At 39.3% G+C, this 21,444-nt stretch overlaps 2 protein-coding genes across 6 annotated transcripts in view; one reads left to right on the top strand and one right to left on the bottom strand.

The window, feature by feature from the left end:
- Positions 1-13,191, bottom strand: part of bcl2l13 (BCL2 like 13) — a 20,119-nt gene extending 6,928 nt beyond the window's left edge. For 2 of the 4 annotated variants that reach the window (XM_037768591.1, XM_037768592.1), the window contains exons 1-6: positions 12,865-13,191; positions 11,657-11,861; positions 8,933-9,019; positions 7,528-7,684; positions 4,623-4,695; positions 4,352-4,480 (exon numbers count right to left, since the gene is read on the bottom strand). In XM_037768591.1, coding sequence (XP_037624519.1) covers positions 4,352-4,480; positions 4,623-4,695; positions 7,528-7,684; positions 8,933-9,019; positions 11,657-11,798 — 588 coding nt within the window. In that variant the 5' untranslated portion in view covers positions 11,799-11,861; positions 12,865-13,191. The other 2 variants (XM_037768595.1, XM_037768593.1) reach the window with 2 other exon arrangements.
- On the top strand, positions 11,911-21,444 carry atp6v1e1a (ATPase H+ transporting V1 subunit E1a). Of its 2 annotated transcripts, none has more exons than XM_037768618.1 (9): positions 11,911-12,132; positions 16,255-16,320; positions 16,417-16,526; positions 18,369-18,435; positions 18,826-18,915; positions 18,994-19,062; positions 19,212-19,306; positions 19,436-19,523; positions 21,170-21,444. In XM_037768618.1, the coding sequence occupies exons 1-9, from the start codon at positions 12,034-12,036 to the stop codon at positions 21,230-21,232; spliced, it is 747 nt and encodes a 248-aa protein (XP_037624546.1). In that variant the 5' UTR covers positions 11,911-12,033; the 3' UTR covers positions 21,233-21,444. The 2 variants fall into 2 exon arrangements, with proteins under 2 accessions (XP_037624546.1, XP_037624547.1); XM_037768619.1 differs by lacking the exon at positions 11,911-12,132 and adding an exon at positions 14,810-15,022.

Below are 21,444 nucleotides of genomic sequence, written 5' to 3'. Positions count from 1 at the left end.
AAGAAAGAACACACAATGTTGCCAATTTTTTTTGATCCTATATTTATGAAAGGGGACCTTATGATTTATGATTACCTTATTTAAAGGTCTTATTGATAACATTTTTACGTAGACGAATATTTAAAAATAAATAAATAAATAAAATAATACATCCACAGAGCCCTTAGAAAGGTGCTGAATAAAAGTATGGCGTTTCCTCAAACAAATTATTATGATTGTGAATTAATCATTTAAACATTTTTGGCAGGTTCAAAGTTCATGTTTTTTTATCTCTGTGGAAGATATCTGACGTTTGGTTCCCACTTCTAACAAGTCTTGTGAGCCAATAGTAAAACGACATTGGTATCACGTGGAATATCTGGGTCGTCAGTTATAGTGTGTAAAAAACGGATAAATGGCAGAGATTGACAGTAAATGCCTGGCAACGACTTGTAAAGTGAATGCAATGGAACGGGGGAGGGAGAATTTGACATCTAGTTGCTGAATGTTATCAATAGCACCTTTAAAATTGTTTGTTTTTTTACTAAGAATGATGTTCACTAAAAAACAGATACGTATCCTATCTGTGACATTTTTTAAGAGTTTTAAGCATATTTAGATGATTATCAGGATAACATCTTGAATTGCAAATATTGTGGCCAGGATAATCGTGACAATTAAAAAAAATAAAACTTTCATATCGTCCTATGCCAACAGTCTGTTAGCTGTTATGTGCAGCTACACAATTTGCATTAGTAAACACTGGGTTTTGCTCGTCATCATTAACAGTGTTGTGACAGCAGTGAGACTGATGGATAGACAGAAGAGGACAGAGTGGATGGATGGGTGCCCTGTTTAAACCTTGGCAGTCAGCCAGTGTGCTGCTGCTGCTGCAAGTTACAAGTCATTGGGCCAGTCAAGCCCCTGGCGACGATGTTTTTAGAGGATTATCAGAGTTATTTTGGGGGCTTCCTCAGCCTGCACAGTCAGGCACTCTACTTTAGTCTAGTCTGGCCTCATGTCGACGCAGCGGCACGGTGATGCACATATTTCGAGCTGGCGAGAGGGTGCTTACATAACATGGGGGAGCACTGTTACACTGTGCAGGGTGGAGCATGACGTGCGCTGACAAGGCCCAGGCTGGAACCCTTACAGCACCCAGTCCATAAAATATAATCACCGCAAACATCTAAGCAGCAGCAACTATTATCAATGTAAAACTGAGGGCCTGCACAAGTTGCTTAATTGCCTTATTAAGATAAGCTGCTTTGACTATCAAATATACTGCAGTAAAAATAATGTTTGACTCCATTATCCCTTTCTCTTTGCTAAGAGGTCAGGTGCCATTATAAGTGCGCCACTTTTATACCTCAGGAGTCATATTACATCACACTCACAGAGACAGTAATATGAAATGGCTGTTGTGCACATTCAGTTCTCACCCAGCAGTTTTCACTGAAGGACAATTGTCTTGATTCCTCAGGAGGAAAGGCCGACAACAGCACGCAAGCATACAGACTGACAGACAGACAGGAGACAGTCTGTGAACAAACTAACTGAGACAACCCAGAGAGGTTGGTTGGCGTACAGTTCAGAGTTTGTAGTTTATCTCCTTTATTTCAGAATCTCTTTCGCCGTTAGGGCCGTTTCCTTTTGCTCATCTCCCCCCCTTCTTGTCCCCCCTTCTTGTCCCCCCACTAATCATGTCCTCCTCCTACCCCGCCCCTGGCTGTGCACTGTTTGGGGGTTGTGGTTTTGTTCCTGCCAAATCAAGTGTACCCCACATTAGGGTCATATTAATCCTTATTGTATTCTGATGTAACTAACAAAGGCATCATGAGAGGCACCCAAATCTAACAACTTCGCTAGAAAAGGTTAGGGGACATGGACTGCTACTAATCTGTGCATTTAAGATTTGTGTCATTTAAAAAAAAAAAAAATACAGGAACGGATTAATAAATAAATGAGATAAATATGACAAAGAAAACATGTTTCGGCTCTCCATCTTCTCTTCTCTAATATAAAAGTACTTGATGTTCCTGTGTGCTATAATGAAAAAACAAAAATCAATCCGTACCATATGTTAACACGCAACCACTCAACGATGACAAGAACTGGAAATACAGCTAGAGATACCTATTCGGCTGCCAAGAGTTTATCACTCTAAACATTCGCACGCACACATGATGCATCCAGACCAATGAGCTCGCTCTGTAGTTGCTTCAACACTACAAGTAAAACATCCTACCTCGATGTGAAGTCTTGAAAACCCCCAGGTCACTTCAATAAACAATAGGCAGTCCTGGTGATGGAGTGGATGTAGGAAGAGAAGTGTGCATGCAGGCAGCTGTCAAACTAATGGAGATTTCACTTTGCTCTCACTGGCTCACCATGCCCACCCTCTTTCTCCCCTCCCTCCTTCGTATTCCCTCCCCTCCTATCGCCACTCTCTTCATGCAATCTCTCTCTCTCCTCCTCCTTTCTCTCCATCCCTCCATCTCTGATCTTGCCCCAGCCTATCATCCCCTGTGACATAACGTGGAGCAAGAATGTCGCTTTGTTTGGAGCCTGGCGCGTTATGTTCACGTTACATTGCACGAAACTGGGCACAGCATCATGACAATGAGGTAATGGCGGCCGGAGCGGTGGTTAACGTGTCAGGTCACGTGACCCTTCATCTACATGACCTTGTTCACAGGGAGCCATCTGTGACAGTGTTCCACTTATTACAACACTGGAAGACAAAACGCTCGCCAATATCTATCCCTTCATTTGCGTGAGTAAACACCACACTGGAGCTGCTTTGTATCAGGGTGTTCTCACAATGAGGAGCAGCAGAGTTCACATGAGCAAAGTTCATGTTGTGGGATCTTTAAATAAGCATATTATCTTCTTTAAATATGCAAATAATTAAATTCTCCCTAAGTAAAAGCAACATCGTATGTAACACAAATACTATCAAATTTTGGATCCAAACTATGATTAAGGAACAGGTCCATTATTTTTGCTTTTTAGGTGTTTATATCATTCCGTAGCTTCCCAGTGGTAATCCTTATGTATTCAAATCCGAACATTAAAACTTTGGTCAAAGTATGTATGTTTTAGCGTCACAAAGCCTGACGTAGGTTTCTGCATGATGACGCTGCTTCATGTACAGTATATATATGTCTTTTTAGTCAGTGCATTAGTGTTATATACATTAACTTGGCAGCCAGCATGCTCCCAGTTTGGAGAAGCAGAAAGGAGTGCCGGCACGGAAGCTAAGCAATGTACTGCTGTGTGGACGCCACGTTAGTTCAGATCCAAAAGTCACACTATAACACAAACAAACTAACCGATCGATATAGCAGTAGACCAGCAAATCCCGTAATCTGCAAGGTAAAATGACTGTTTTTGTGAATGTCTGGTCTGATAGCTTTGAAAACCGCGATATAAAGGCTTCAGTTCCCGTCAGAAAGGGCTGTCTGATGGTGAGGTAAAGCTGTGAAAATATTCTAAATATAGTGTACACTTCAACGGATATTGATATTTTTTAAGGTGCCAAAATAAATTTTTCTGCTGCTTTACTTCGACGTCAGACAGCTCTTTCCGACGGGGAACTGAAATCAGTGTATCACTCTCTTTAAAGACTCGATTTACAAAAGCAGTCATTTTACCTCACAGAACGCAGGAGTATACATACAACCCCACTTAAAAAAAATCCGAACCAACCCTTTCAGTTACTTCCAAACTTAGCACAGCCAACTTTGACATTATTCATAACCTTATTGATTCGCTTTGATTAGTTTACTTTGGTTAAATACGTTACTGCTTTTTGCAACGGCTGAGTGGTTGTTTCCAATTGAAAAAAAAAAACATGGAACAGAGCGCAGATGGATCCGTCCTTTAAATGTTGTCAACAGATGGATGATTAAGTTGTAAATGACCACAAAGTGGATTACATGAAGCATTTGACCCCTGACTGATGGGAGGACAGGACAGGGGCTGCTGGTTTTGTTTTAAGTGTAGGTATTATACTGCAAAATAGCAGTGATTGCACTTAAATACTGTAAGGTTATTTATGTAGATTATCTGTTGTGGATTTATTGTCATGCATACTTATTTTAGTATGATGTACATTTTAAATCGCATGTATGGTAATGTGGTTGTTGTAGAGCACAAAAAGAACTCTGGGAAATGAAACATCTGTTCAGGTAGCTCACTGATGCCCTCATCTGGCTATCTGGAGTACTGTATAATCTACTTCAGCATGGTGCAAGCTTTTTTCATCTATGCACACTACAAAAAATATTTTGGGCTTCCAGGTGACTAAGTATAAAACATACGGGTAAGCATATAATGGTTTTCCTCCATTGTGTGCTTAAAAACTCACCCATCCGCCTTGCTGGATGATGTAGCCAGCTTCATCCTCCTCCAGGAAGCGTACCCCCAGATGCAACAGGGTTGTCAGTGACTGGCCCTCACTTTGTAAAGCCTGGAGCAGCACCAAAGGTACTAGCACCTGGGAGAGAGGAGTAGACGTAGAAGTTAAAAGAGGGAGGGGCGAAAAAAGAAAGAAAAGCAGTGGGGACACAAAGGTAAGAGACATTAGGATGGCAGAGGTACCAGTAATGTTTGTTTCATAAAGCTCATGGGTGACTCACCTTGCTCCAGCCTCCCTGTGTGTGTACTGAGAGAGCCCGTGTTGTGTCTCTGAATCTCTGGTAGTCCATAGGCCTGAAACACACACAGACATCATCACTGGTATTAAATATAAGGTCTAAATATCACTGTTTAGGAAATAGTTAAATGTGCCTAGAATCCAGGAATTGTTGTAAGAAGCCACCTCATACCCATTATCCCACAATACCCTTTTTGTTCACCTGCCAAGAGCTACTAAAAAAAAACATATTTGGTTGCCAAGACTAGATTTGCCTTCAAACTTATCTGAGGTTTTGAACCTTAAAGTTGCAGTCAGTAACTTTGAGCAAATATGATAAAAAGTTATTATTTTATAAAATGGTAACAACATCCTGACAGTAATGCATCAGACAGAAAATCTATGAAAAACTCATGTTCCTCTGTGTCCTCCTGTGCTCCTAATGGCAATTGCAAGATTTTAACGTGCCCGAAGGAAAACAACCAATCAGAGCCGAGCATTCTCTAGAGCAGCGGTCAATCACTGCTCATGAAACTCGCGAACTCCGGTCAAACTGTCAAACTAGGCAGCGCTGATCAAATATGAATCAAGATTCTGTTACTATAATGCCTATTTCTCTCCTCAAATGGTTTCAGAAACATCTTGTAGTGTACTGTTTTGCTGTAAAGTGAGAAAGTTTGCTCCGGTCGGTGGGCGGGGCTTGGTTTTGGCTTGACTGTATTCAACATGGCGGCCAGGTCACAAACTTTTTCATTTTACAGCTAAACAGAACACTACGAGATGTTACTGAAAACAATTGAGGCAAGAAATAGGCATTACTGTTACAGAATATTGATTAATATTTGATCAGCGCTGCCTAGTTTGATGAGTTTTGCGAGCAGTGATGGACAGCTGCTTTAGAAACTGCTCAGCTCTGATTGGTTGTTTTTGTTCGGGCGCGGTGGAAACTTGCAAATGCCATTAGGAGCACAGGAGGAGGCAGAGGAACATGATTTTTTTCCCACAGATTATCTGTCTCATACACTACTGTCAGGATACAGTGACGATTTATAAAAATAAATTTGTATCGTATTTGATCAAAGTTATCAACTGCAGCTTTAAACGTGGGCAGATTGAAAATGTGTTTATGTTGACCAGAGCTTATTGCTTCTCTTGTATTTGTTGCATATTTTATTTGTATATCTATGATTTCTGTTATCTGCTTTCGTTTTCTAGCTGACCCCATGTGTGCTGTGAAGCTATACCTTCCTCCTGGGTCAAATTCACACAACTGGAATATATTTGTGTTGTGTTATGTGCTATATTTGTAAATGTGTTTGTCTTGTAAAGTGGATGTCAACCATGCTTAAAATTAAACCTTTTACTATAGTTGGAAATTGGTGGGCATTGGTTTTCTTCCCCATTTTTGCATATCTATATAGGAGCACATCCAAAAAGCTGCTTTATACTCTCTGGTGTAGTTCCCTGAGCGTTTTTTTTTTCTTTTTTTTGCAGCAACGTCCTACTCAGTTACACAGTTGGACGTTGCCCAGTACAACCACAGTCTTATCTGCTGGCCACAGAGCAACTCTACTGGAGCAGCTACGGATGCCTTGCTCAGGTGAACCCCGCTTATGTTCCAACTCACTTAAATTCATTAAAGGAACACTGTGCTGTATTTAGGGGGATCTATTCGATAATGGAATATAATATTACTAAGTGTGTTTTCTTTAGTGTATAATCACCTGAAAATAAGAATCGTTACCTTAGAATGAGCCGTTTATATCAACATACGGAGCAGGTGCTCTTCACGGAGCCAGCCGCCATGTTTCCAGAACGGACAAACCAAACACTGGCTCTAAATAGGGTCTTTCGCGTTTTTGCATCGACCAACATAGTTCTCCAACGCGGTCTCCTTTGGTTGCATTTTTATCATCTGTGTGCATTCTCAATCCAGGAGAAATAACTGTTGCTAGTACTTATTTCCAGCACGGCACAAGTCGGGAACACAGTCGGGTTGAGATTGTGAACACAGACAATACCTTTCTTAAAGATTCTTGGATTTTCAAAGCTGTCTGGTTTAGAAGTGAATGTGGGTATATGTGTGTGTGTGAGACAGAATGTGTGTTAAGTCAATAAGTTCAAGCGAAAACTGTGTGCACATGTTATTGTGTTCAATCTATGGCTGTCAAAGTTACCGTGATAATAACGCATTAACGCAAATTTATTAGGAATATATTGGTATCCCGTTCATGTCATGCAAGCTTGTCGCAAAGGAGGCTAAATAACTTTTAAATTTTGCAGATGAAAAACTGGCATGGCCATTTTCAAAGGGGTCCCTTGACCTCTGACCTCAAGATATGTGAATGAAAATGGGTTTTATGGTTAGCCACGAGTCTCGCCTTTACAGACATGCTCACTTTACGATAATCAGCTGTTTTTGCCGGTTGGGCTCGAAGTGGCGATTAATTGTGATTAACTATGGAACTAATATTTTAATTGATTGACAGCCCTAGTTCAATTTGATCCATTCAGAGTTAAATGGAAACCTTTCAATCAATTTCATGCGATAACACCATTTTCCCCACACTGTTAAAGTTCAAGAGTTCACCAAGAAGAAAATGCAGCAGTGTATCAACATTCTTTTGAGACTGTAACTCTCACGCTGTGGGCAAACACATTTATCTCACACTGTGTGAATGTAGTGTGAAAGCAGCATAGTGAGGAAACTTGCACTCAGTATTGAATAGTGTAGTTGCTGCACTGACCAACACAATTCTGTGTCCATGTGAAATACAAGTCTTGGATTAACCATTTGTAGGGAGTCAAGAAAATCAGCGATTGTCTCAGAGCAGCGATGCTGTTGATTTATACTAGTGTTGCCATGAGAGCTACAATCTATCATGAAAGTCAGAAAGGTGCAAACTGACCCTGCGAGGAGTGTGTATACGGCTGCTGCCAGGTGTGTGTCGAGCTCTGCGGCCAGCCGGTCTCCCATCGCAGCGAGGCAGTCTTCAATGGAGGTTTCTGGGGTGGGCGGATTAAACACGAGCGACATGTGCCGGTCGAAGCCTGTTGTAGAAGAGGCTGCAAACACACAGAACCCCAGAGACAATGAAATCTCAAGACAGGCAGTGCAGCTCATTTTTAGGAATTACTCCTATTGCCAGAAAAGAAAACATAAGGTGGTTCACTTCATAAATGTAATGCACATTCACACTATACACCGGTGATAACACCAAAAGTCTGGGTTATCTATGTAACTACGGTTCTCTGAGTTGCATAAATGAGTGTCTCACACACTTCCTGTGACAAACCACGGATGTTGGGTTGTCATGGAGAGAAGGGCTCCTTTCATAATAAAGTGGGCTTACACCAAACCATCCACCATTCAAAGAGTTCACTTCCACCTTACCACGCATGAGCATGGAGGGTGGTCTGGAGTGATGCTCGCTCATGCTGCTCAGAGAACTGCTATGTAAAGAAACCAAAGTTCTCTTTCACTGCCTACATTTCATGTTTTACACAGACAAATATTGACCTCTGGATTCCTTTGCACAGGCAGACCAACTGGTTTTTCATTGTGTGTTTTCTTTCATTTATTTATAGAAAGGCGAAGTCCCGCCCCTTCCAGTGGACCACCATCGGACCTTATTTCGGAAAAAATATGAACGGTAGTCAACGGCGAGAGACAAAGATTTTTTTTATCCTGTTTGAATTGCGCCATGAGTCACACATATGATGTTTTTCAATGTAAAAGATACTAAGTGTTGAAGTGTAAGACTATGAAAATATGATATTAGAAAGACTACACACCCAAAAGTTGTATAAGTGACATCTCGCTGGATAAAACACATCAGGTAAGATAACGTTTCATTTGTGCGTGGAACATAGCAGTTAGCTAGCTAGCGTTGGTGACGTATATTGACGAGAGATGTAGTTCACTGAGCGGTTTCACACAAAACTAAATGATACTACGACTAACTGCATATGTGAGATTCATGGCGCAATTCAAACAGGATCAAAAAAATCTTTGTCTCTCGTCGTTGACTACCATTTATTTATTTTTTTAAATGAAGTCCCATGGAGAACAGCTAAAGGGGAGGGACTTTGCTTCTCTATACTGGACTTTAAAGTATCATAATTGTGGTATATATATATATGTTACATCTATTTCCTCCAATATATTATGGAGACTTGACTCCATAATGGCTAACTTTAAATCAAAGACTTGAGACCTGAGTATTACTCCTATTTTGTAACAAAAACAGTGGATAACCACTGGAACTGGTTGTGTGTGTGTGTGTGTGTGTGTGTGTGTGTGTATCCACTTACAAGCAGCGATTTCATCGTCCAGTTGTCTCAGCTCTTCCTCATGCCCTTTTATCATTGTACTCGTCTGTCTCGCATGCTGGGCATCTCCTGAAAGAGATAAAAACAGAACATATGAACCAGCGGTCTCTTGCACGCACGCACGCACGCACACACAAAGACTCTTCACAAATACTATACAGCACTTCACAAATAAGACACAAAACCAGAAAAGCAATGCACAATGAAATCGTCTGCCAAAAAACAAAGTTGAGCACTAACACAAACACTAACTTTAGAGAGAAATGTTTGCAGGCTTAGGTGTAGCTAATACCACCAACACCCTTTACTCCTACTGCAGCACTCCTACTCCTCCTCAGCATGATATTGCTGAACTCAAACGATAAAAGGCTGAGAATGGTGCTCTCTCATCGCATGCATCCGAGGCACCAATGCACGGCTCATGCTTACGTAATCATGTTCTCGTAGAAACAAGAAATGCAAGTATGAACCTGAAAAGGAGCAGGATATGGGACCTTTAACGTAAAACACATTCGGAATGTAGCCATTCAGCTTATGATGATCCAGCATTTGATGACATCCCTTCCTGTTCACACACTCAACCCAAAGACATCGGTTACTTCCACTATCATGGCATGTGGACTCCTTTGGCACAGCTAAACCGGGGACTAGCAGCCAATAGAAAAGAAACATGAAGGACCTTTAAGTATCATTCTTCACTGATTTAACAGCTGACTGATATGATTTTTCCAATTAATCAAATACTGTTTTGTTTTGGGTTTTTTTTATCTGAAGAAAGAGGTCCACTCCCTTTTCTATTCTGTCTGTGTCCCTGCAGCTCATACAGGAATGCCCTGAGGACCACTGTTGGTTTTCCCTGGGCTTGGTGCTGTTTCAGCATTCAGCCAGACGGCTAACTGGCCAACTATTTTGCTTTGGTTCATTGGCGTGTGAGTTATCCTACAGTGATTACACATGACAGGCTGTCAGAAATTGGACCGGGTCAAGCGGAAAGCAGGGATCAGCCACTCATCTGTCCTTCTCCGCCCATTTCCGAGCATGCACGCAACAATAAAAAGGGACAGGAAATACAGAGAACTCCCCCTCTGTCTTTTTACCATCTCTCACTTCTGTTTTTTCATGCTCAAAATGCCTGAGCATTTTTTTTTTCAGATAGCTTTGTTTTTTTTCCTGTGACAGAGGGAATGACGTGCATGGCCTACAATGCATGCAGAACTGTCTTCCCTTCTGAATGGTTTGTTTCTCTCCCTGTGATCAATTTATTTCACCACTAACACACCGTGGCCAAACGAGTAAGCACAAAGTAAGTCTCTTACAGCAAATATACACACATATATTCATAAAACAAATACAAATAGGTCAAAAACTGTTCAAAAAGCACTCTGTGTGCTTTTGGTATGCTAGGTGCATAGGGAACAAGATGAAAAACAGGCATGCTGCTGGCCTGAGGTCATGGCTCAACATTGCTATAAAAGCCTCTGTAAAGACAGTCCAGTCTTCAGCTACTCTGGACACCACATTGGAAGGATTGCATCTGGGCTTATAGGGAGCCTAACATGACATCTATTTGTTTACAAGCACTGGGTCATGTTTAAATGGGTACAACAGTCTCTGGATGTGTTTCTGTGCCAATGTCAAAGAAGGCTAAATTAAGCTAGAAAACAGGTGGCAACCTGCCTACACACCCTGAATAGTTTTTGTTACTGCCAAGTGTGCATGTGCATACAACTCTATTTGTGTGAGGTGTGAATGCACAAGAGTGAGGTTTGCCCTAAAATATGTGTCACACACTGCACAACATGAAGAGACTGTAGAGAGTGCTAAAGCAGGGTGCCCTTGACAGTAGTTGCACCTCAGTAAGGAGCAGTGCGTCTCTTTAGGACATTATGGACATTTAAGTACTGCACTTTACATTTCAGAAGCAATAGAGAGTTGTTCCGATACCGATACCAGTATCGGAAATGCATCCAATACTGCTCAAAATTAGGTATCGGCGGGTACGCCAGTCTATGCACCGATTCAATACCATAATTTATTAACCCATAAAAAAACTGAACTTGTTTAACCGGAAATCTATTTTCCTTCTTTGTTCCAAATCGATTGCCTCCACTGTGCTGTCGCCCTGGATGTATCATGGCTGCCACTGGCGACTACTGTTTAAGAGCAGCGAAGAAGAACTGATTGCAGGTAGTTTGTCACGTGACGAGCAAACAAAAACAGTGGAGAACTAATGGAGAGTGTAACGGTAGTCACAGCAAGGAAAATGTCAGTCATTTGGTAATATGTCACAGTGTAAAATCCAACAAGTAAAATGGTGATATGCACAGTATGTAAGGCTTCTGTTTCGAGGGGTGGTACTAGTGTTTCCAAATTCAACACCAGCAATCTTGTAAGACATTTGAAGATGCACCAAGGCAAAGGGGGAAAAAAAGGACGAACCGCAGCAGCAAACGTTGGAAACCGCATTCCAACGACGAGATAAATTCCATATAGATAGTCCAAAAGCGACAAAGATATTATATTTATCACGCTGGTATCTGATCGGTACTCGGTATCGGCAGATACTGCAAGTTCGGGTATCGGTATTGGGAAAGAAAAAGTGGTATTGGAACATTTCTAAGCAATACCTTCAGTCAGATAACATTAAACTACATTAAGAGGACCAAGAGAAAATGTAGCCACTAATCTAAAGTCTTTTCTTCTCACCTTGAGCTGAGGTTAGTGCCTGTGATCTATGAACAGGCGGCAATCCCAGATAGTTGAGCACAATGTACTTGGTTTCATAATGGAAACCCTCAGGCACAGCGGCAGTGATGGAGGCAGAAGAGGTGGGGCCTGAGGTGGCCATTGAACAGACTTGTGTCAGACTCTCAGGCACATGCGTTCTTACAGTCAAAGCTGGACGTCTCACCTGAGGAAAAATCAGAGCCACAGGAGGAAAAATTAACTTGTTAATCTGACAATTATGATCGCTGCAGCAGTAGTCAAATTTGGCCAAAAATACTCATTAACAAAACATGAGGGCATTCACATAAGAGTCCTGATGACATCTGTTGTTGAACTGTAAAACAGCTGTTAGGTGGATGCAATATATTGAAGTCCCACTCAGTGTCATCACAGGCATGATAGCACAATGGCCATTGTGCCAGGTGGACATGGTCACTTGCCCATCTGGCAAAGGGGTGAGTCTATAATTGATGACTAAATGTTTAATTTATGGTTGCCTTTTGGACTGCATGGCTGCTAACTTAAAAACACAGAGGGGAAATAAACCCCACAACATGTCTATATCTTAAATGGGTACGTTATGTACCTACATCATGTAACACAATTCAACTTACATAACACACGTGGTTGGACAGAGGGGCGTGAAAAGTCCTTGAATATAAGAGCCTTTACTGAACAAATGTTAAATGGAGTTTTTAAACGCTGCTGTACTGTTTATACTTCTCCTCTGGGTTTTCCTAGACATTAATGTACAAACTCACTGAAGTGCTGAGCTTCTTATCAGCTCACCTCGTCCTCCAGAGATGATATATGGGTGACACCATGCGGGGCGAAAGTGAGATTAATGTCAAGTTGGACAAATTAAAATAACTTTTCCGGCTTTGAACTGTCAAAATAAAACCCTCTTTGCTGGCTTATGGAGTCCCCCAAACCCGAGTAATACCAAAGTTTCTACTTCAGATAACAAAATTATAACTAGTATAGTAATTTATAATATAAAGGAACAGCCTCCTATTGTCAAAGTCACAGCATGGCTCCACAAGACTACGACATATCGCCACAGAGCACCTCAGCACACATGCAAGCTACAGCTAGCTTAATGTTACACGTTTTTAGGTTGCTATTTCAGAGGCGCACAACTTTAATTGTTTTACTTGAATTAAGCCAAACTGGAGTCGCTTTCTTACCGTCCTTGTCCAAAGGCAACCAGGTGCTGACAGACGACAGGTTGAAGGGGAATATGCGACAGAGTCCCCTGCAGCAGCAGCAGTGTAGCTGGAGAGGGCAGAGAGACCACCACTGGCAGGCAGCAGTAGCACACTGTGTGCTCTGGAAAGCTACACAAGCTAGTGGGAATACAGCAACAACCTTCCGGTCATAACTTTCAAAATAACTCTCGTAAATTAGCGGACACAAGTTTTTGAAATGATAAAACTTTAGGTTTTGAAGTGGTAACGCTATAAAGTCTGTGATTATTGTGTTGCATCCAACCTGATTAAACCTTCCAATGTATCCTAGCAACTGTATGTATCCTAGCAACCGCAACCTGAGGGATGTCAGTTGAGCACGGACGTTATAGGCCTTACATCTTCCAAATGGAAGTTATAAGTTTATAGCTACATCATAATTACAATTACCTTTCCATAAAGTGAAGTTTGACACTATAATATCAATAAAATTATAATAGCTCATCATCAAAGAAGGAAGATACCATCAAATATGACGTATGGACTATCAAAATTACACAAACACAGGCAGAAACAGCGTGATGTCCTCGCAACACTGTTATTAAATATAAGCACTATTGAAATAACCCAGCCAACATCTGTATGTGGGGCCCATATGGGTAGTAAATAGGCTGAAAAATGGGCCCTATATGGGATTGTCCATGGGTTCCATAATGGCCCAATGTCAATTGCCCACATGGATCCCATGCAGGATTACAATGGGTGTTATGTGGGCCCCAACTGGGCAACATACCCAAGACCCATCTTAGTCCCAGCTTTAAGTTCTATGTGGGAACTACATGGGGACTACATAGGCTTAAATATGGGTTGTAAGTGGGTTTGTCCACAGTTTCCATGTTGGCCCCATGCCAGTTACCCTTGTGGGTTTCATGCAGGAGTACACTGGTTGTTTTATGGGCCCAATCTGGGCAACATAAACCAAAACCCAATCTCTAATTTCCCAGTAGTGACCCACCTAGGAACCACATTGGTAGCCCACTTGGGGGAGCCCATGTGGGACCTATTTAGTTGACTCAACTGGGCCCCATTTGCGTTGCCCATTCTGAGCCCATACACTAATTTCCCATTAGTGACCCAACAAGAACCCACATTAGTTCACCCAAGTGGGCCCCAGATAAGATGCCCATTTTGGGCCCATACCCACTTGGTACCCAGGTACCCCCAGCATAACCCATGTGGGGCCCACATAACACACACAGGCCCGGCCAGTTAAGGAGTTTTTTTTTTGGTTTTTTTTCATATATATTTATAAATCTATATATATATATATGTATATATATATATATATATATATATATATTTTTTCCCTTTGCCTCATAACTAAATAAAATAAAATGAAATATGGATAAAACAAAATGGGGAGAAAAATAAATTAAAGAAAGAAAATAAAAAAAGAAAGAAAAAGAAATAAATAAACAAACAAACAAAGAAAACTTTAAAAAGCCAACATAACTGGGCAAGATCAATATCATGTGACTGTGTACAGTGTGTGCGTTTGAGAGGGGTGGAGGTGGCTGGCTGTCAGTCAGGGTGCAAATCAAATTAAGGCAAGATTAAAAAAGAATAAGATAAAATAAAGTAAAATAAATATAAATAGGTAGATAGATAGAAGTAAAAGAATGATGGCTAAAAAGATGGTGTTTAATAGGGTGAAGGATAAAAAGATTATGTTTTAAAAGAGAATGATGGATTAAAAAAGGATGATGTGGTTGTATGTGGTGTGTTGACTGTAACTTGAGTTAAATGTAATCATCATCATTTGAAAACATTGTAGCAGGTGTGTGCCTTTATCCTATAATGAGAGTGGAGATGATAGAAATGGGGAGGGATCGCCCTGAATTACCTCACTGGTTCCAAGGCTTGACCTAGTGAGAGGAATCTGTATCTTATTTTGAAAGTTATGACCGGATGTTGTGTGTCGCTAGCTCGACGTGAATGCAACCAGAAGAAGAAGTAGTAGTATATCTTCTCTAACTGTTTCTCTGCTGGACCGCACATACAAGTTGTCGGAAAGACTTCTTACTTTTACAGTCTTGCATTAAACAAAACATATTAAAGAGCAGACATGGCGCTCACCGACGCTGACGTACAGAAACAGGTAAAGTAGACAATGTTAGACTATATAAAGTTTAACCACTGACAGTTATAACTTTAGTTAGCTAAACACACACGTTGACGCTAGCTAACGGGCTAAAACATGAACTACAGTTGCGTTTAGCTGCTTAATTATTATTATTATGCTCGAGGTTGTTGCTAAACTCAATAACGTTACAGTGTATTTTATGTTTGGTTGGGTTGTTTTTGGTCATATGACAGAGAGTTGTGTTAGCTGTTAAGTCATCACACGTCTGGCTACAAGTTATAACCTGAACCTTCCCTGTCACAGCCTGGTTAGTCCTTTATGGGTAGTCCAAATCATTTAGACTTTCTAGAGTTAGAAAGTTAGCATGAACTTGAATCTGGATTTGAAGGAATTATTTTGTGTTGGTCTCTTAGTGCAACTCCCTTTTTTTTTTTTTACATTTTATTTATCACATCTACCCTACCTATTTTACAAGTGCAATTACCTCTGTTTACATTACATCTATTTTTATATTGTATACTTCTAGTGTAACACTTCTGTTTATATTTATTTATTACATCTACTTTACCTATTTTACAAGTGCAATTACCTCTTTACATTACATCTATTTTTACATTTTATTTATTACATCTACCCACCCTATTTTACAAGTGCAATTACCTCTTTACATTACATCTATTTTTACATTTTATTTATTACATCTACCCACCCTATTTTACAAGTGCAATTACCTCTGTTTATATTACATCTATTTTTACATTTTATTTATTACATCTACCCACCCTATTTTACAAGTGCAATTACCTCTGTTTACATTATATCTATTTTTATATTGTATACTTCTAGTGTAACACTTCTGTTTATATTTATTTATTACATCTACTTTACCTATTTTACAAGTGCAATTACCTCTTTACATTACATCTATTTTTACATTTTATTTATTACATCTACCCACCCTATTTTACAAGTGCAATTACCTCTGTTTATATTACATCTATTTTTATATTGTATACTTCTAGTGTAACTCTTCTGTTTATATTTATTTATTACATCTACTTTACCTGTTTTATTTGCTTTCCAACTGTGTGTGTGTTTTACCTGTTATATATGTTTTATCTTCCTCGTTTAGTCTTGTCAAGTATTTGTTTTAAAGCACTGACCAGAAGTGGCAACTGTGAATCTCGTTGTATTTAATGCAATGACAATAAAGCTTTCTATTCTATTCTATTGTATTCCTGTGGCAGATCAAGCACATGATGGGCTTCATTGAGCAGGAGGCCAGCGAGAAAGTTGAGGAAATTGACTCTAAGGTAATTGAAGTCTGTCAGTCAGTCTTGTGATTTGTCCTCCTTGCAGTGACCTGTTATAATACAATAGGTTCTTGTCAAACCCATGTGTGTTTACAGGCGGAGGAAGAATTCAACATTGAGAAAGGTCGTCTGGTGCAGACTCATAGGGTGAAAATCATGCAGTATTATGAAAAGAAGGACAAGCAGATTGAACAACATAAGAAAATGTGAGTTATTGTTCATGTGTTGCCAGTTCAGGAAAGAATAGCTATTGGTATGGAGGACGGAACCTGCCAAAATCAAAAATAAATGAATGATTAAATAAATGACTCAGTAAATAAATAGATATGTCATTAAATATAGCAAAATAATATTAAAATTAAATGCAGCCATTAATTAATAATTTGATAAAATGCGATCTAAATTGATATTTCTGTTTGCTTCTATATTTATTTATCTTTGTATTAATTTCCTTATGTATTTACTCTTCTGTTTAATTTTCCCTTGTATTTATTTTTTATTTATTTATTTTTGCATTCCTTTTTTTACTTATTTATTTATTATTATTTGTTTTATTTTTATTTTTAAATGCATGTTTTATACATTTATTTTTTTATTTATTTTTGTATTTAAGGTGAAAGAAATACATACACATACTTGTAAAGGGACATACAGACAGCAGCAACAACATAGATAAACAAAAAAAAGAAACATAAGAAAAAGAAAAGAAAAGAAAAAAAGTACTATCCGTTGTAATAGTGCAGTGCCAAGAGAAGTTCATATTCATATACATACAACCAACCTCATATATAGATATATATACATACAGTATATACATATGTCTATATCTACAATGTGCATTCATATACATATCCACTTAGACACATTCGCTTACACAATTATCTATTCTATTATACAGACAGAAATAGGACGTATTTACATCACTTTAGCTGACCTTTATTGACATTATTTATTTATTAATTTTGTTTAACTCCAATCCATGCATTTATTTATTTATTTCTGCATGATTTTCCCTTTGCATTTCACCCCTTATATATTTCCAGAAACTTATATATTTCTGTATTCTTTTCTTTACACATTTCTGTGTGTCCGATGGTCAGTTTGCCGTTGTCGCTGTGCGGCGTGTTTACTGATTAATGACTACATTTATTTTTAAAGTTATTTTCACTACATTTATTGACATATTTATTTATGGAGTCATTTATTTATTTATTTATTTATTCATTTATTTTTGGTTTTGGCAGGTTCCATCCTTGATTAAAAAAACTACATAATTTAAATAAATATGTATCTACAAAGGGATATTTATGGGGAAATTTAGGGAAATTATAATAAAATGATTGTTCCACCCCCTTTGAGTCATTATTTGGTAGAGGCAACGTCACTGTTTTGAAGTCTTACTAAATAAAGACAAACATTAGTAGCTTTCCCACATCATATATACAGGCACGTGGACTAGGATCCCACACTACACTATAATGAGGGTACTCATTGACCTCGAGATAATGCAACACCACAACAGGCTTGTTTTTATTGTTTGGAGCTCAGCTATTAAATGGGTTTGCCTGTTTGTGTAATTTTTGTCATTGTTGCTCTCACACTTCATCCAAATTCTTTGATTTGACTATTAACAATTTTACATTATATGAGAATTTGGCAGTCTTGGCTTGTCTTCAGATGGACTGAGAGAGGCGAGCGGGTGAACTAATATATGAGCAGTTCTTACCAGATATGTTTTTTTTACTCCCCAAAAGTCTTTCAGTCACTTCGTTGCTGTTACCTTGTTGTTCTGAGGTTTTCTTTGCTATCTCCATGTCCCCTCACTTATGAATGGTTGCCTTGGTAAAGTCTGTAACAACATCGCCTTTCTGGACATGAACGTTGCCATATCTGCCTCGTAAAATCCATTCGTGGTGGCAAAGGCGTCTTAAAATCAGTGCGTTGTGAGAACGGTGTATCACGCTGAGCGGCTGTTTTATATGCGTGCTGCATCACATATTCGTGTCTGCAGATCATTTACTCGTTGACTTTTCCCTCCACTCTCACAGCCAGATGTCCAACCTGCTGAACCAAGCAAGGCTAAAGGTGCTGAAGACACGTGACGACATGATCATGGTTAGAGATCAATGCTCATATTTTACACATATTCAGTTAATATTCGACACATAACTTACTCACGTTTGCATTCAGTATATTGATAGATGCCTACAATGTATCTTATTTACAGTATAGCTACAATTGGGTGCATTATATTCTGTCCTATACACCACTGAATTAACTTCCTACATTTCTGTCGGGTTCCACCACCCAAGTACAATGAAGGTGAACGGATATTCTTTTATGGTCCTCTGATTATTGAAAAATAATATTTACTTGTCAACACAGACAAGCATTAACACAGTACTGCTTGTCTGATTCCACAGTATCAGAGTGTTTATGAGCAACAAGTTTATGACTTTAAAGTCAAATGAGTCTGTAAAACCTCTACCTGTGTTCTCGTCTCAGGATTTGTTGAATGACGCTCGTCAAAGGCTTGCAGAGATTGCCAAGGACCCTGCCAGTTACGCTTCCTTATTGGAGGGCCTGGTTCTTCAGGTAAATTCTCCAACCGCTACCGAAGGTACAGGTAAATCTCTAGGTTTGTTTTCTGAGTTGGTGCTTTTCACTTTTCAGGGATTCTATCAACTGCTGGAACCTAAAGTTACCATTCGCTGCCGACAGCAGGACGTAGAAATGGTTCAGGTGAGATTGAGCTGACTACAGTATAGTGTTGTATGTTGTGATTATTGTAACAAGTTATTTAGGAAAGTGCAGGTAATTTTAAGAGCCTCTGCTTCTTTTGTTGAATTCATGGTAGTTGGTAGTGTTTTATAAGTCTTATTGCTTGACAGGTTGCAGTTAATAAGAACATCCCTATCTACAAAGACACAGTGAAGAGCAACATCGTCGTCAAAATCGACCAGCAGCGCTTTCTTCCGTCAGATATGTAAGATGATTTTAAGTACTTTAACACCAACTCATAGTATCTGATTCTAAACGTATTGTCAGATTATTTTTTTATGATAAAGGCGAAAAAAAAAAACATACTTAAGATGAGTTTGGTTCTCTCATACAGCTGCGGAGGGGTTGAAGTATACAATGATAATGGGAAGATCAAGGTTTCCAACACTTTGGAGAACAGGCTTGAACTTATGGCACAACAGGTAGGTACTCTTCCTCTGCTGATATAGCTCAAATCTTTATATACACACACCTTTACATTACTGTTAATGTAGTTTCTGCTCTTTGCCTGTTGAGGGCAGCACAGCCCACTTGGCTTTCCAATGAGGTAAAGTTAGGAGAGTCAGAAGTGAGAAATGATTTAGATAATTCAGACTGGACTGTCACGCTATGCACAAATTAACTGTACTTTAATTGGTCGTTACTTCATTGAGCAATCTTTTTAAGAATGGAGAAACACTGATTCTTCTTTTGGCTTGGATTTTAGATTCAGGTAAGACAGGATAATTCATTGTTTACTAGTTACAGTCATTGCTGTTTTGCTTTTGTAAATAATTAAACTTCATTCATCCATGCCATATGTTTAGAGTACCTGCTCTTGTCGCCGATAAACTATGAGAGGAATTAGTTTTTAGCACACTTCCCCAAATGTTTCTGCTTCCTACACGCAACTGCTGATGCAGAAAAGAGTCATGTCACTACATAGGCATCCTGTAAAAAAAATGAATTTTGAATAATAATAAACTTCCTTATGTCTGCACAAACACAGACAAACATCTTTGTCAAAATATATTCTCAGGAACTTTGATAAATCTTTTTTTCTTTTTGCAAGCAAGAAGCTTTCACTTGTCTTTAAGTTTTAGCTCTCAACTTTACTTTTACGTTACCAGCGTCATCCATGAAAATTGTAGGGAGGTTCAGATCAGAAGTCTCAGACCTGCAGGGTCTGAGCTGTACTCTGTTATTTCTCAAAGGTTCAGCACAATCCTTCATACTTAGAGACGTTTTGTGATGGTAGAAATAAGCTGAAGAACTTTATATAGAAGTTGGAAATATAAACAAGTAAACAGGACTCATGCCTCTCAGCAGTCATGTGTTCAACCAGTCACATGACAATGTAGGTGGCGGTGTTATTTTTCTTGTTTACTTCCATTAATCGCTATAATTAGATTCTGCATTCACATGTAGAATCTGTAGGCAACGGGACAAGATTTTGGCATCGGAAGCGTTTGTAGTCTGAGTAGTATTGACCAATCACGTTTGAGCAGGCTTTGGTTGAATACAGGTAAACAGTCCATGTGAAGAGTAAAAGAGGCAGAACGCCAAAATGCAATCTGGGAACCCACTGGCTATCATCTGACGATGATTTAGCTTTTTATTGGTTTAAAATTAGCTTGTAAACTGGCTACTTGTGAAACAATCCGGTCGTACACGTCGTCTCTCAACTCCAACTCCAGTCTTACGTCTCAAGTTGCTAATTGGACTGTAAACAATGAGCAGCGCACTGAAAAGGAAGTCTTTGCCCAGATATCTGCTGGCTACATCGGAACTCCAGAAATATAGCTCCTAGCCCCCAGAGGCTTATCCGTCGTCAGACCGCTGATGGGTGCCGAGATTGTACTTCCTTCAGCACAGCTCCCATAGAGAGACAATGTTTGAATCCACAAAAAAATTGTTTGTCTTTATATACTATTATGATATATATTATCAGTTAACCTCCCTTTATGTCCATTGAAGAAAAACAAAATTTAAGAATCTGTGTTCGTCATGTTTCTCCACTAATTTAACCAGGTTTTTCCTTTTAGTTTCTTGTGTGTACTTATTTGTGTCCTGACTTTACACCTGACAGATGATGCCTGAAATCAGAGTGAACTTGTTTGGTGCCAATCCCAACCGCAAGTTCAAGGACTAACAGTGGATGTGAGGAGAGCAGTGCGGACATGGGTGGAATATACTGTACAAGGTGACCACAGACCATCATCATAGTGACCAAGAGTCTGCACAATCACCTACTATTCATCAGGGTTAAAGAAACCCTGATTTGCTTAATGGGACGCTACTGATGTGTAATATATGTTTTTATTTTTGTACTGCGTAATAATTCAACAAGTGCACTTTTACTTA

This window comes from Sebastes umbrosus, chromosome 4 (assembly GCF_015220745.1).
Source record: "Sebastes umbrosus isolate fSebUmb1 chromosome 4, fSebUmb1.pri, whole genome shotgun sequence".
Taxonomy (NCBI): Eukaryota; Metazoa; Chordata; class Actinopteri; order Perciformes; family Sebastidae; genus Sebastes; species Sebastes umbrosus.
The sequence above is the reverse complement of the archived record's forward strand: the minus strand, read 5'-3'. Positions and strand labels throughout refer to the sequence as shown.

Excerpts from the sequence above, each read along its gene's own strand:
- atp6v1e1a (XM_037768618.1), top strand. The coding sequence starts at position 12,034 with ATGCAATATATTGAAGTCCCACTCAGTGTCATCACAGGCATGATAGCA. Across the intron at positions 16,321-16,416 it reads TTGAGGAAATTGACTCTAAG|GCGGAGGAAGAATTCAACAT; the intron begins GTAATTGAAGTC and ends GTGTGTTTACAG. Across the intron at positions 18,436-18,825 it reads CACGTGACGACATGATCATG|GATTTGTTGAATGACGCTCG; the intron begins GTTAGAGATCAA and ends TTCTCGTCTCAG.